This window comes from Maylandia zebra, linkage group LG17 (genome assembly GCF_041146795.1).
Source record: "Maylandia zebra isolate NMK-2024a linkage group LG17, Mzebra_GT3a, whole genome shotgun sequence".
NCBI classification, from domain to species: domain Eukaryota; kingdom Metazoa; phylum Chordata; class Actinopteri; order Cichliformes; family Cichlidae; genus Maylandia; species Maylandia zebra.
Window position 1 is genome coordinate 2,651,195 of NC_135183.1, and position 15,883 is coordinate 2,667,077.

General features: G+C 42.8%; 1 protein-coding gene across 2 annotated transcripts; it reads right to left on the reverse strand.

Moving 5' to 3' along the window:
- Nucleotides 1-987: 987 nt before the first annotated feature.
- e2f7 (E2F transcription factor 7) lies at nt 988-10,692 on the reverse strand. 2 transcript variants are annotated; one of them, XM_012915989.3, is made up of 13 exons: nt 10,402-10,692; nt 9,840-9,938; nt 9,075-9,383; nt 8,725-8,884; nt 8,316-8,555; nt 7,553-7,708; nt 7,310-7,453; nt 7,000-7,170; nt 6,534-6,618; nt 4,545-4,869; nt 3,893-4,052; nt 3,252-3,619; nt 988-2,686 (listed from the first exon to the last, which is right to left on the reverse strand). In XM_012915989.3, the coding sequence occupies exons 2-13, from the start codon at nt 9,936-9,938 to the stop codon at nt 2,531-2,533; spliced, it is 2,373 nt and encodes a 790-aa protein (XP_012771443.2). In that variant the 5' UTR covers nt 10,402-10,692; the 3' UTR covers nt 988-2,530. The 2 variants fall into 2 exon arrangements, with proteins under 2 accessions (XP_012771443.2, XP_012771444.2); XM_012915990.3 differs by having other exon boundaries at nt 10,337-10,692.
- Between the last annotated feature and the right edge of the window lie 5,191 nt (nt 10,693-15,883).

A 15,883-nucleotide genomic window follows, 5' to 3' on the forward strand; every position in this document is an offset into this window, starting at 1 on the left:
TGCCCCATCCTGATCCTACATTGAGGTTGTAGATAAATGCAATAAGTTGCTGCTGTGTGATTAGCTGCTGGATATTTGTGTTAATGAGCAGTTGAGCAGGTGTACTGAATAAAGAGTCATGTGAGTGTAACAATATTACCTCTTCGAGTGGAAGTAATAATTTCTCTTTTTTGTAGTGGTAATGGTCGGGTGGTACTAACAGTAATGCATATTTAAATGCCAATTTCTTGCTTTTCCCTCTGTTTCCGGTGTTTTTGGTCAAAGCAGACACTTGGCTAAACTGTCTGTCTATTTAAAGTTAATTGTTCCATCTGCTGAGTTTTAGTGTCATAAATGCCTCACAGGGGCCAAAGAGATCCATCGAGCGCTCACTCGGCTCACTTTTACTGCTGATATAAAAAGGCTTTGATAGCTACATGTTTGTATCCACAGATGGTATGTTTTCTAATTGCTACGCACTCAGCCCGATCTGACCCTGAGATCACACTTGATGTGTTAAATGTGTTGTCCAGCATTGAAACTCCAATTCATCGCAGATAAGAATCGAAACGCCAGGTTTTTTTTTTCCTACATGTGCAGCCTGAATGTTAAGTCTGCACTGCCTCTGCTAGACATGTGAACCATTACATATATTTGGCTTTATCATACTGATTATCACATGGATCATATGTGACTGTTTAATACACAAATCAGTACAGTTTGCACCAACAGGAGTTGTGTTACAGATGAAGCGTCATCTGTCTACACTAGCATCGCTTGTTTCCATCTGCTGGGCCACTATGAATTTGAATTATTAGTGGCATCTGCACATTCCCAAATTGGTAAACTGAAGCCATCTGTAATTGTATTAACATTGGGATTCTTGTGTTAGTTTATTTCCTGCCCCTTTTGATTGTAGATTAGAAAAACAAAGCGTTTAAATCATTTTTTTTCTTCTTTGACATCCTCACGATAAAATGGAGCTGTTAGAAATACAGACAAAGACTGTAAAGCTGGTCTGAATCATTTATTTTGTTTCAAGTCACACAGAAATGTTTGGCTCTGAACTACATCGTGTGTGCAGAGTTACAATGAAAGAACAGCAATGAGTTTCCAGCTGTTGCAGCTCCTAAAAGAACCGTGCAATAACCATTATTTTTAAAATCAGGACAAAGACAAACACTGTAAATGACACTATGGATAAGTCATTAAAAATATTGACATAAACGACACACCCACTGGTTAGAGTGGATTATCTGTACAGCCTTTGGCGTGACATAGCTAAGCTCTCCTGAATAACTCCTACTATTGGGTTGTCTGGGCCTCGTTCACTGACAACCTGAGAAAATCTGTTTTGAGGCAACAACGATGTTCTCTTAGCAACATGCCCCGTTAACTAAGGCACTAGTTTCCCTGTATAAACAAAGGAGGAAAAACACTTTACAGTACTCTGATACTTTTCCCAATCCAACTGTAGCACAGTCACTAGTATTCAAGTACCTGAGAGAATTGCCACATTGTCTTTCAGCACTCAGTAACAGTGGTTACACATAAGAATGCACATAGCACCAGCCGGGTACGTCTTCCTGACGAGAACACGAAACCACCCGTAAGCATCGAGAAATATAACAACTGTTCCTTCAGATACTTGTCTGGCTGTAAACGTTTAAGGCTTTAGTGATCATTTTCTTAATGTCTAGAATGGAAGGATTGTCCAACCACCGTCATTGTAAACCGGCGTTCAGCAGCTCACACGTGTCCTTTTACACCTGTTTTCGTGTATCTAAATCTGAATGGGCCGATTACTACAAAATTACGGGTACATTCTTCAAATACTTAGTGCTAAAAACTTAATGTTTCATTACAGACCCTGTAATCGACATATTTTCACTAAGATATAAATAGCAACTGGGCTACAACAGAGGGTGAAGAATTAGCAAGGGTGTAACGATTACAAAGCAAAACTCGAAACAGTGATCGAATCATCGGCGATGCCGTGTTGCATGCCCGTTTTCCTGTGCTGTGATACCCATGCAGAGAAGTTAATGCCTGAAGTGTGGCAGTGTGGTGAAAGCTGTAACATTAAAAGACTGTTTCTGGTTATTTGTCCCCTTTAAAATAATATTATGTATGTATGTATGTATGAAAAGCATAAAATGAAATGTGCTTTTGGATAATCGTTACAGCCCTTGTAAATAGGTAGCTTGATCATTCTAGGAGGAAACATAAAATGCAGCTGTGACCGGCTCCCATCACAGGAGGGCACTGTTGCATTGGTAATACTGCCTTACTCTTAAACCTAACCTTGAGGACGTCTCGATAGTTTTGAGTGTCTGATTTCACAGTGTGACACCCCTTTCATAAAACTCAGTCAATTAGCAAAATATGAGACTCTCCAGGATTTACAAGAAAACATTCGATACTCTTGGAAAGTTCTTAATTTATCTTTAGAAACATAGCACCAAAGGTTTAAAACCATATTCTTTGTTTCATTTTCGGTTCACCGCCCTCAATTTTTAAGACGGCGCGTTCAACACAAGCTCCCGTCTCTTCAGCTGGTTGGATGGTGGCCAATGTCGAGTCTCCTCTGTGCTGATCCCCTTTTTCGGACAGCTGGCGCAGCACTGACTACACTTCCCAGAGTGCCCGGGGTCTGAAAGAAAGCCTTTGAAGAAGATGCTGGGGTTTCCTTGGGCGTATGTGGAGTCTGTAAAGAGACAGAATGCATTTAGGGAACATTTAGACAACCCAACGCATAAACAGCAGCCACTGCCAGCAGTAGATGCAAGCTCACTTGCTGAAAGGTCAGTGGAAGTCAGTAGACTGAATATTATCTAAGAAAATGGGTGGGTAGACGTGACTCTACACACTGAAAGTGAGAGTGGGATTAATGCATCATTACAACGTGGTCATTAACTTGTCCTATTGTTTATAACGTCGCGTGAATTTGCTGCCCAGTAACTCTATCAGAGCTAAACCAGCATCACTACACTGGTCTTTGCAGGCAGTAAAGTTCATTCCCATTTAACAAGCTGGAGATTAATCAGTCTTAACTGCTGTGACACAAAGTGTCCAGATGAGTAAATGAGGGTAAACCTTCCACAAAACAGATGCTGCACTTGCTCTCGTGTCAAGCTGTGTTGTGACATTTTCCAGTGCCTGATACGAGAAAGGTCATGTTTCATTATGAAGGCTAATTACATTGATGTATTTTAGGGCAGACAGCTGTGTGTGAGAGAGAGCAGGGTTACAGCAGTACAGTCAGTTCTTACCAGTGGTTCTGGCGTGTTGATGCTGATGGTCTGTCGTGGTCTCGAGGGAGAATGTGGCGTGCCAGCTGACGACCTGTAAAGCCCGCTCTGTTCTGGAGTGGACGGCGGTGGAACCGGCACCACACTATACGGCGCCCCCCCCACCATGAAGTGGGCAGGTGACATCATGGCAGGCAGACCAAAGCTCAGTTTTGTGTGAGCATCAGAGCCTTGCTGCTGTAGACTGCCGGCCACCAGGGGGTAATGGGAGAGGGCAGCAGATGGTACCAGGACATAGGGCAGTGCCAAGGTGGGAACACTGCTGGGAGGAAGTGCTAGACTGGCCGCTGGTTGTCCAGCTGAGAGCAGGAAGTTGAGGCCATTTAATCCTAGAAAAGAGGACAGGAGACCGATTAAAAGGTTTGAAGGATTTCTTTTTCTTCTTCTTCTTCTTTTTTTTTTTTTTTACAAAGCAAAGATAAATAAAATTCAGTTCCCAAATCCTGGGAATAAAGCGCTCTGGATTTCCAGCACTGAAAGGACCTGCTGCAGGGAATATTCTCAGTAAAAGAGTGAAAGGGTGCAAATCATAGTGTCCCTCTACTATCACAACAAATCATAGTTAACATCTTGCTCTGCGTGCTGCTAAAACAGTGCATTACCTGCATTGTTGGGGACATAAAGGTAGTGCGACGGCTGAGCGTGCTCACTGCTGGTGTTGCCACCCCCACTCTCGCCGATCACCTGCTCTCTGCAGAGGCCTGCTGCTGCTGCACCAGCTTGCGAGCACTCTGCTGTTTCCCTGCAAGCTTCAGCTCGAGTCTGGAAAGAGCAGGAATGACATCTGATGTTACAGCCTTATGATCTGCATTTGTTACAGTCCTTAAAACTCAGACTATAACACGTCTCCCCTTCTAGTAACAAAGTCAAGTCATGTTCCTGGCTTACGGTTTATTTTCTCAGGCAACCTTTTAAAAAGACCAACCTAGCATGTGACACCGAACCATCCAGTTACTTTGATTTTATGTATCCTGATTAACTGCACCAGGTTTTCAAATGATCAATTATCTTATACTCTACTGAGATGAGAAGTCTTTAATTACACCACACAAGACTTATCCTGATCAGTGAGCATGGCACATTTTCCATTTTCAGTTTAACTGTCTGCCGTGGTGAATTACTAACAGGATTTTCTGACTGTCAGAATTACGGCACCGAACCGAATAATTAGCTTGGAGTTAGTTTTTAACTGGAACAAGAATAGCAATTAGCAGCAGAAATTAAAATCCACATCGCCACAGAATACCATCTCACCTTTTCACATTTCTCTAACGCAGAATTTCCCTTCTTTTTAAGTACCATCTCCTCCTCCTCTCTTTCTTCCTTCTTCCTCTTCGTTGCCTCCAACCTGGGTGAGGTGTGACCTTCAAGCATCTGGTTTGGCGTTTCTGGCGGTCTGTACAGCATGACCACGGAGGGTTGGGACAGGCTGGGCAAGTAGGCCAAGCAATGGGAAGACGGGGAAGCAACAAACAGGTGCTCCGGGTGGGGGAGTGGTGCCAGAAGGGTGGAGGACGGGGAAAGGGCAGTACTGCTGTTGTGCATGAGCCGAGTCTGCGGTGGTGTGCCGGGTCGGTTGCTGAAAAGGGGGGGGGGGAAGAAAAGTAAGCTATATTTCTCCTGCTACTTGTAGACTGAGTTTTTGCCAAGAATCTGATTGAGAAACATTTGTTTATGACTACAAGCATTAGATACTGCAGTGTTCGACTAAAGTGGAACACTGCTTCTCAAGCCTTAGCTTCTAAACATTTTGACCAAATTGTTCCTGATACAGAGGAACCACAGAAAGTTAAGTCACAAATCAGTCTCTTGCACACGTCAGTAGCCCCCTATCTATCTCAGATAGCAGGCTTACATGTGCTTAGGCTTAAAACTTTCCTTTTAGATAAAGCATATAGTTAAGCTGGATCAGGTGACCCCGAATCCTCCCTTAGTGACCCTGCAATAGGCCTAGGCTGCTGTGGACTTCCCATGATGCACTGATGTGTATTATGGGAAGCCCATGGGAAGATGTGTTGGTTATGATCAATGTGTTTTGTTTTGGTCCCATCTTCCTGCCATCACCCTCAAGTGCTCACAGCGGTTGGCTGCCCCTCGCTGGTTCTGCTGGTTTCTTCTTGTTAAAAGGGAGTTTTTCCTTCCCACTGTCACCATGAGCTTGCTCAAAGTGGGTTGTCTGACTATTGGGGTTTCTCTCCATTATTGTGAGGTCTTTACCGATATTAAGCGCCTTGAGGCAACTGTTCTGATTTGACGCTATATAAATAAAAGTAACTTAAATTGAAGGTGAAGGCATATTTGTAATGGAGCATGAGCTTTACGCACATGACTAGATATTTGAAGTTAAAGGGTAAAGTGTGCAGGATGCAGACATAACAAGATGAAATAAAGTTTTTTTCTTAAAACTTTGCTCTCGCATCAGAACACTTTTTTTTGTTAAATAGCATAACATTACAGGGTCCTGGCCATAACAAAGCCTCCAGTGGCAATGAGCGAGTAAATGACAAATAAGCAGGTTTCAGCAAACTGTACAAACTGTGCAGTTTTTTAAGCACAAGCTTTATGGTCCTGAATCCTGCTTTCCATGGTTTGAAATGCAGGTAAAAAAATTCCTGACCTGATCAAAAGGTTACTGTGTTAGAGCTGGGTCTGTGTGCCCCTACAATATCTCAGCTGAAACGCAGACTTGAAACTGGCCACAGGCATAAACTTCTAGCTCTCATCCTGTGGGCTACCACTGCCCCCGGTGCACTTTTGCCTAACTTCATTTTTAAAATATTCCTTTTCAACACACACTTCCATGTCTTATTATCTTACTCCCCCACAAAACACTTAACAGCCACAGCCTTGAGGCAGCTGTGGTTTGGCCACGAGTAGTTTAGTTAATAATAGGAAACAACATGAACTACTGTGTACTCCATGTATGCCGCCAACTTATACACTCATAGGAGACAAAAACTATTAATGTCCACAGAGTCAGCTCCTGTTACATGTAGCCTTGAGCGAAACACATCAGCCAAATCAAACACTGGCACTGAATGTAAAACATAACGAATAAGAGAAGGTTGCAAAATAGACTCTGTAAGGGAGAGGGCAGCATCTTTTAACCTGACAACAGAGATGACTTTGAATGTGTCATGTATAAAACTCAAACAAAAAACTTTTGGTTTAATAGTAACACTTCAGATGGAGAAAGCTGATCTTTGAGATGACCCAAGTATCTGTGTGTTAGCGTTTACTCACTCAGCATTACTTCCAAACTGCAGCTGACACGCTGCACTGTTGCTTGTAGTCCTTCTGGAATAATCCACAGGCTGGTTTTGCAGGGCTGCAGCATAGAGACAACAAACAGACAGGATATTGAAAAAGCTCTATGCCAGTGGTTCTTAACCTTGTTGGAGGTACCGAACCCCACCAGCTTCATATGCGCATTCACTGAACCCCTCTTTAGTGAAAAATAAAATGTGATTTTTTTACTGGTGCACAAAATGAGCCATGCATGTCATGGCGAAGGCTCTGCCGAACCCCTGAGACCGACTCACCGAACCCCTAGGGTTCGATCGAACCCAGGTTAAGAACCACTGCTCTATGCTGTTCCGCAGAGTCAAAGCGCACGACTTGCAGATTTAAAAAAAGGCTCGGGGACGCTTGGCCGTCTCCCGCCACCCGATTGGAAACAAACAACTCCCCCAAAAATAAAATCTCTTACCGGTTACTTCACGTCTCGGGCTGCTGGGTGCGGAGCTGACCTGCCGCTGGACTGCAACAGATGTTGGCGTGATGCTGAAGGAGGCATGACGTGCCATTTTTGCTTTTCTGAGCTCCTGTCCTGGCTGTGCAGACTCAGATGAAGCGATGGCTGCTACATTCAAAGTGTTTCCTACAGGTAGATGGATGACGACTGATTTAGGGTAAGAGCAATGATGACAAACGCAGTTCTTAGATTGACAAAGGTCTGGACTGTCTTATATTTTCAAGTTACTCTAGCAGAGTTCACTGAAGTCATCTTTAACTCTCACCAGCATTCACAGAGCTGCTGAATTCAACCGGGCCGAGCCACTTGAAGGCCGGCTTTCTGCCCCTCTCCTCTCTGACATGAACCTTCTTTATGAGGCTGAGGCTGGTCAGCACGTTGGCAATATCATACAGACGCCGCACCTTAGCTGGAGATCACACAGACACAGTGTTTAGTTTGGTGAAATACTGTTTCCTGGAATCTATACACGTCACTATACACGTTGCAGCACTTCTGGATTTCTTACTTTTGTACTTGCTGTGACTTGATGAGTCCTGACTCTCCTCGATGAGGACCTTTGCTGCTGCATCCAGGGTAACAGTCTGAGTTTTGGACACCAGGAAAAGCATGACAAACTTCTGGCTCATGATGCGCAGAGATTTGTCTTTCCTGTTGCTACTGGCTGCAAAGACAAGCAGAAGAAACGGACAGTGTAAAAAGCTACTGCTTTCTTAATTAGCAGTGAAAATCAGCCCACTAAAAACCAGTGAACCGTATGTTTAATTACATTTTATTCATTAATAACAGGCACCAAAACTCCAAACAGAAATTCAAAGTACTTGTCAACATAAACTTGTTTCTTCTGTACATCCTCAGTCTGAATGAAAACATTTCAGAGACGTGAAATCAAACCTGAAACCTCAGTACAACTTTTACAAACTAGATCTTTATTAGAATCCAGCCACATTATAAGTCTGCAAACGTACAACCTCTTAATGACAAGCTGTGAGCAGACAGAGGCAGCGTCGCTACGGTAACCAGGCTTGAATCCATTCCTGTGGGTTTAAGGCCTTATTCAGCTTTAGTGTTAAGCATTTGCCCGTGAAAATAAGCCTACACCTAAACTGTTACATGCAGGCAACTGAAGTGATACTTAGTCTAATGAAGACTACGGTTAACGTCTAATCTTTATTTGGAGCCAATATGGAAGAAAAGGCACACTCTCCTTATAGTGTTCATTTTAAACACTCAAAACTCTTCATCTCCAGTCTTATTTTTCAGTTTATTACCGCTTCCAGCATCTCCTTCCCCCCCGTCATCCTCTCGGCCCGGTCCGGTCTCCCTGGCCTCGTTGGCCTGCTCCATCTGGAGGTGGTAGCCCTGCTGTCGGCCCTCACACTGCAGCTCCTCCAGGGTGGCTTCCAGCCGCTGACGACCGTACCAGGTGTAGCTGTTTTTGGCTATCCGCCCCACAATCGTCAGGGACTCCAACACATTCACGATGTCGTAGATCCGCCGCCGTTCCACCCCTGACAGGATTACAGCAACATTTCTCTAAAACATGTGCACGATTTGAGCAGCAGTCATTCCCAAATTCAATAGCAGTGTTTTCCTGGCCCCATGAAGAGTTTACAGTGAGACAAATTGTAGTCATCTCCTTCTCCTGTGTCCAACTGCTCTCAAATTACTGGTTCTTACCCAGATTGGCTGCCACTTCATCCAGCGAGATCCAGATGGGGCTGTGAAGCGGTGGGTAATCAGGATAAAGGGCAAGGAACTTCTGGCAAAGCAGACCCAGACTTTTCTGCTTTCTGCTCGGCTTTTTCTCTGCATCGTCCTCTTCATCAGCGGCTTCAAACTGGACAGAGATCAATGCCGTTGTCTTTTGGATTAGTCAACCAATCCAACAATCCACAGCTTAAATGACTAGTCTTTAAACAGGACTTCAATAAAATATATTTTTCGGAGAATATTAATTTAAACTACAACACAATAAATCCAATCTGTGTTAAAATGTCCTTTTAAAACAAACAAACAAAACACCACACCTGACAAGAATCTTCCACCTCTGGATCCTCCACCACATTATCTGGGCTCGCTGGCTGGTCTTTATCATTCTCTATTGGTCTAAACAGCACCTTTTTCATCTCTCTGTCCCGGATGTCTGGGCTCGCCGCGCTGATCAGCATCTTCAGGTTAGCCGTTGGTGTCCAGGGTTCGGTCAGAGACGTGTGTTTGATGGGGGTAATGTGGGCGAGCTCAGAGGGAGCACCTTTTCTGTTGATCAGCAAAGTAGGAAGGGTGGACTCTGCAGATTTTAGCGGTGTTGATTTTCTCTTCTCTGCACACATGTTCTCCTGTGATGGAGACAGTTATGTGATCGAATTAGTGCAGGTTTGCCTTAATAAAGGCTCAAATATCCTCTCATACAGAATGAATTGCAAAGGGGTCATTTTATAGCAAAGAATGATGAAAGAAAAACATGTAATCCTGGTTGAATTTATTCATACCAACTCATCCACTATATAAACACACATCTCCAAAGATCCGAATAAGCCATCCATATGCTGAATCTGAGACCGGAGGCCTGCTCCTGAATCTGGAGGAATCAAGCAACTCACACTGATTTGTACAACCCTCAAGATCTTATTTAGCACTGTAGCCCACAGCCCTTGCTGCTGAAAGCCAAAAGCAATAAGCTCTCACGTGACTGAACACAGCGCTCTGATTGCGCTGATTTCAAAGCTTTCTTTCAGATGAATCTTATAAAACCTGCCTCACCTGATTTAAAGCAGGGTGCCACCTTAGCCTACCTTTTGTTCCCCGCGAGCCCCATCCTCCTCCTCCGGCACCACCGTTGAACTCTTCCTTGGACTTGAGAGGTCTTTCAGTGCGAGGCATTGAACCTCCATCTGGGAAAAATGCGTTCCAAAGTAAAGACAAATATTGAGAATGGGAATTGTAAAGTTACACTTAAAAGTAAACCCAGATCCGTGGTCAGCTGAATTTGGCGCAAAGAGCATCGGCTAACTAGCCTTCATAAAGCTAACTGCGCTGCTCTTCCTCAACCCTGTAACTTTACAGCTGAAGTGCCGCATTAACTTTTTAGCTGACAGTAATTAGTTTACAGCTACAGGTATTAATATACAACGTTAGTAGAATGTTATTTCTAAGTTGCAACACGAGTTGCGGCCGTAAATTATTTTATGCAAATGGTCCACAGCTTTAGCCGTTGCTGAGCCTGTGAATAGAGGTAAATGCGTTTCTGATGGATGTTATAAGTCAGTAAGACTTAGCATTAATTAGTTACCTAGCCAGGGACACTGTTATAGCTGTGTTGCAGAAACCCTCCGGAGGGAAATCACCACTCTTTACCTTCGCTGTTGAATGAATGAAATCGTCAAGTGTGGCTCTGCGTCCCCGTTTTACACACTTGTCAGGGCGCCGCTCCTTCAGACCGACATAGCAGTTTATTTCCCTCTTCAGAAAGAAGCAGGCAGTCCTTCTCAAATCCTTTCTTCAGACTCCTGTTCAGCTATACTACTCCTTGGAGAATCCAACATCACCCGCTCAAGCTTGTTTTCTGGCGCTCTCCTACAGCTGGGTCACTCAGCCAATCAGCGGTCAGCTGACTGACTCCGTCATACGGCTCCAGCCACTCAGTGCTATTGTACTCGGGTGCGCGCCTCAGATAATACCAATGAGGGACCGGACGTCCACGCCTCCAGATCTGTGTTGGCGGGGCAACCGGCGCGTTTATGTTCACGAAGATGGTCATAAGAAGATGTCTCACTCTAGTGATTTTATTTTCCTACATGGAACCTGAAGTTCTGGCTGATTAAATTTGAAGGTGTTTGATGTATTCTAAAAGTTTTTGTTAGGTTTTTAATTAAAAGAATTTACACGACTCGAAGTCTAGACAGCGAGTAAATTTGATGGGGAAAGTACAAAAGAACAACAACAATAATAATAATAACAATAAAAAGCCCAGCCTTCTCACTACAGTGTGGAAATTCGTGGGTACCCTGTGCTCATGGTTTGCGATTTCTTTAGTAAGTATTTGGTAATACCTAAAATTTATTTAAAATAAAAACTGACATTTATTTCAGAGCCTGTTCCTTTTAGGCATACTGTGAGTAGCCGACACTTGAGAGGTCAAGGAGTTACTTCTATAGACGATCTTCGTTTCTCAGCTGAGAAGTTTGGCTTGTCTGCGTCTTCTCCCACGGTCCTAGCAGCGGCAAGTAGAACTTTTTTTGCGCCTACAAAGGCGCTTTTAATATGTTCAGCTTAATCACTCCGGCGCTAGTCTCTGTGGACGGCTGTAATTAGCTGATCAGCTGCTGAAACAGACAGATGGGAGGCGGCGGAAGGGGGAGGAGCGCGAGTGGCGCTAACAGTACCTGGGCCATAGCGGGAAAAGCGGCGGTGGGAAAGTGGGCTCACTTTCTAGCAGCCGGGATCCCGCCCTGTATGCAAACTGGTATGCAAACTGGCAGAGGACGAGCTCTCAGTCACGAACCCCAAATGCTTGCATAATAGCCCCCAATACACACAGCATGCCGCCAGCTCCCAGTCAGATGTGAGCTACAGCAGAAAACGTGTAACCTCAAAGGTGTTTATGTCAAAGCGCAGGAAACGTGCCTGTATTTCAAGACTGTAGGGTTGCTAAATTTGAGTTATGTCTATCACAGAAAAGGTCAATGACAGTGGCTTGCAAATAATGACTGTAGCAGACTGCTTTTCTCAAGTTTGAAGAGATGAAGAGATAAAACAAATAATTTAATTACTAAACTACATGGTACATCTGGGGACAAAAATGTCAGTGTCCAATAATTTTGCTGGATTTCTAGTGCAGTGCAAGAATTTGTGCTTTTTATGCATCAATTTACAATTTGTTTTCTCGCTTTTTAAGGGAAAACATAAACCAGGTAACAATTCAAATGAATGTAACATATCGATCTCAGGCATTCTGTGGTTTCTCAAATAGTTGTTAGTTACTACTTTCACTGTCACTCACAGACAGCATGCTGTCACCAAAAAACAAAGAAGAAAATCTTGCTGTCATTCAAATTCACGTCATTCATGCATAAAAACTCGCTTTTCCTCCCCCGAGAGGCTCTAGGGCAGAGATTATATCTCTTGGGTTGGCTTGTTAACACACTGGTGTTCCCCCTAAAAAGCTGGATGAAGTGGCTGGGGAGAGGGAGGTCTGGGTGTTTCTGCTTAGACTGCTAACTCCTATCACAGGGACCTGGGTAAACTTCAGATAATGGACGGATGGATAGTTACTTGTGACAAAATGACTACTGCACACTCTGTTAATCATTTTCTTTGCAAAATGACACAACGATGATTACCTTTATTTATCCTGGTGCTACTCTGATAAACCTATTCCCTCATTTTGACTGTAGCAATGAATTGAAGGCCAACAGTAAAAAAAGCAACCAGTGTTTCTAACTGATCCAGTTGCATTCAAGCCTTTTGTTCTGCTGGTGTTTGGCTTGATTTGAGGTCAGCAAGTTCAGGCATGTTCTGTGGTGGTTGTTAATGCAATATAGTCAGAGAATTGTTTAAATTCAGTAAACGAAACAGCCCCACTCAGGACAGCATATACATTTACTATGGGAACACAGTAACCATTAGACTGAGAGTAAACAACAGGCTAGTGGTGGAGATTTCCTTTAAAGCTCAAAGGTAAAATCCGTTCTGTCGGACTCCCTCCACTTCTATCTGTTTCTGCCCTTTATTACCTTCCTCTGACTTGTTGTCACTCTGACAGACTTGTTTTCTTGTCCCAGCTTTGCTGCTCTGACCTTTTATTAAACTACTCCCCTGGAAAACTTGTTACAGTTCACACTGATCTCAGTAAAGACATCTGACACTGGCATTTAGGAAAGGTTTCAGACATAATCCTAAAAAAGCATCACCAGTAAACACACAAGAAATAATTTTGGAGAATGTTACTAATAATGGAGGGAATCACAACCTGACATGACAGGAACAACATACAGTCATGTGAAAAAAATGTTTTCACAGCATTCTGCAGTCCTGTGATAAACTAAGTACATCTTGTTATTTAATAGCTCGTACACATTTAGCAGCAATAACCTGAAGTAACTGTTTTCTGTATGACTCTATCGGTCTCTTCAACGAGGTTTGTAGGTGTCCGTTTGTGTTCAGCTCTCTTAGACTTTGACTGGATTATTGCTTCCCCTTAATTCTTTTCTTTTTCTGACATTCTGTTTTAGGTTTGCTGCTATGCTTGGAGTCATTGTCCCGCAGCATGACCCAGTTTCAGCCAAGCTTTGGCTTCACATTTGACTCTAGAATACTTTTTAATAAAGAGCAGTTTGCGATTGATGTAATGACTTCACAGTGTCCTGTTCCTGTGGCTGTAAAACAAGCCTGAATCCTCCCTTAGTTATGCTACTATAGGTCTAAGCTGCTGTTCCCATGATGCATGACGAGTGTTTCTTCTTCACTCACCTTTTTTCACACACTGTTTTTATACACCACTCTGCATTCATTCATTAGTTATTATTAATCTCTGGCTGTCTTCCACAGCATGTCTCTTTCCTGTCTTTCTCACCTCAACCCCAGCTGGTTGTGGCAGATGGCCGCCCCTCCCTGAGCCTGGTTCTCCCAGAGGTTTCTTCTTTTTATAAGGGAGTTTTCTCTTCCCACTCTCACCAGTGCTTGCCCATCAGATGATTGGGGTTTTCTCTATTTTCTCTGTATTATGGTAGTGTCTATACCTCACAATATAAGGTGCGTGGAGGTAACAGTTGTTGTGATTTGTGCTATATAAATAAAATTTAATTGAAAGTTGGTGATTTGATCGTTGGTTGCTCCAGTATGTATACCAAATTAATCTTGAGCAAACCCAAGTTGCTCTCCAGTGTGTTGCAATCTAACAGGGTGTTAATGTTAGATAGAAAGCACTTAGGCATAGAAAAACGTGCTATATACAAACCAGTCTTTTTCTAATTGTACTGTCATAACTCTAACATTGTTGTGTGTTGTGTTGGCAGCGAGCTTTTTAAAAGCAGCCTGCAAACTAAAATGAACCACAACACCCATGTAACACATTATTTTCTGACACTCTCATTAACTGATGACTGACTAGATAAATCATTAATCATCATTGCCTGAAATGGCAATGAGATACTGCTAAGATGTATTCTTTACATTAATGAAGAACATTTCACCCATGGACCCCAACAAAGAGCACATTTTATTTCAATTCAATTCAATTCAATTTATACAGCACCAAATCTCAGCAACAGTCGCCTCACAATACATACAGAGAAAAACCCAACAATCACATGACCCCCTATGAGCACTTTGGCGACAGTGGGAAGGAAAAATTGGTCTTTAGCCAGAACGTGATGTTTCTCAAACCTTTCTGTCGAATTCTCACAAATTGTTCCTTACACACACAAATCTGGCATTCATCAGTATTTGGTTAGCTGAATTCAAGAGCAATGCAAACAAATTAAGAAGTGCTTTACTCCATGCAGTACATGCAAATGTTGAAATTCCCGATGTCTTAGGAAATGGAAACCGCATTTTTAAACATTTAAAAAAAAAAAACAACGTATATTTCATTCACTGCTTACATTTTTCTAAGATGCCAACAAAAATCCCCAAAGTGTTAAATAAGAATATGGAATTAGGAATAAACTCAAAGAACATAAAATGTAGTAGTACACTTAATTTATCCTTACAAATCGTCATGGCAACACTAACTTTTTTTTGAAACACTTGATAGCATCAAATTTAGAACAAAGAAACTTTGCACTTTCTTCGTTTCAACATTTCAGTGCTATTGTTACAATATACTGAGAAAATGTGTGTTTAAGGAGTTGGATCCTTCTGTGTTTGTGTTTTCAGCTGAGCAGGCTGTGATTTGTCCGTATTAGGCTGTCGTCAGTTGAGTTTGTTGGGTCTGTAGCGGCCCAGCGTTTCTCTCTCCATTTGCCTTCGCCGATCTCTATGATAAGGCTCACAGTGCAGTTTACCATGCTGAATTTCTCCAAAACGGAACTGGGAAATTTGGATTTGAGGTCAGGGGTTTTAGTTTCCCTTTTCATGAATATTAGGATATCATTGTTTCTATATTATAGGTAAAACGGCTGACATCCCCCCCTTTTGTTTAAAGTTCAAGTTTGAGAGTTTAAAGTAGTTTGTCCACCAGAGGGCACTCTGCAGCTTCCCTGTTGGCAATGCACCTGTTTGGACTACAAATACAACAACCAGCTGATCGGAGCAGAGTCGGGCACAGCATAAAGGAGTAATCCAAGACTTGACATTGACATTGTTGTATTGTCTTAACAAGGACCCATAAATAACTACGCATAACAAATTCTATGGAAATTTTATGCATCTGAAAGAAAAATTAAACAGATATCTCCAGACACACTGGACATTTGAATTAACCAGTCGGGGCATTGGGATGACTGTTGCATCCCAAAATCTTAGAGTAGACATGCAGTTATACAAAAATAATGGAAAGTCATCAGAGGCCACAGATGTTACAGTCTTTATTGCATTAGTTCCATTTCAACTGTCTGTAAAAACTAAAACACGAGGAGGCCAGAGGCCGATTTACAGACAGATGATACATTACACAACATGAATAATAATAGATGAATGGCGTGGATAGAAAATAAACCACATCTGAGAGAGGTATTCTCTATCATGAGCGCCTTTAGTGTAAATGGTAGTGTTTGATGCTCACATCTGCAGAGGGACGTGATCCGATTCTACCTGGCAAGCAGGACAAAAGCAGCATTAGAGGAAAACAATCTGCTGCAGTTTGATGTAGTGTCGACTGGCCAGATGCTCGTTAGGG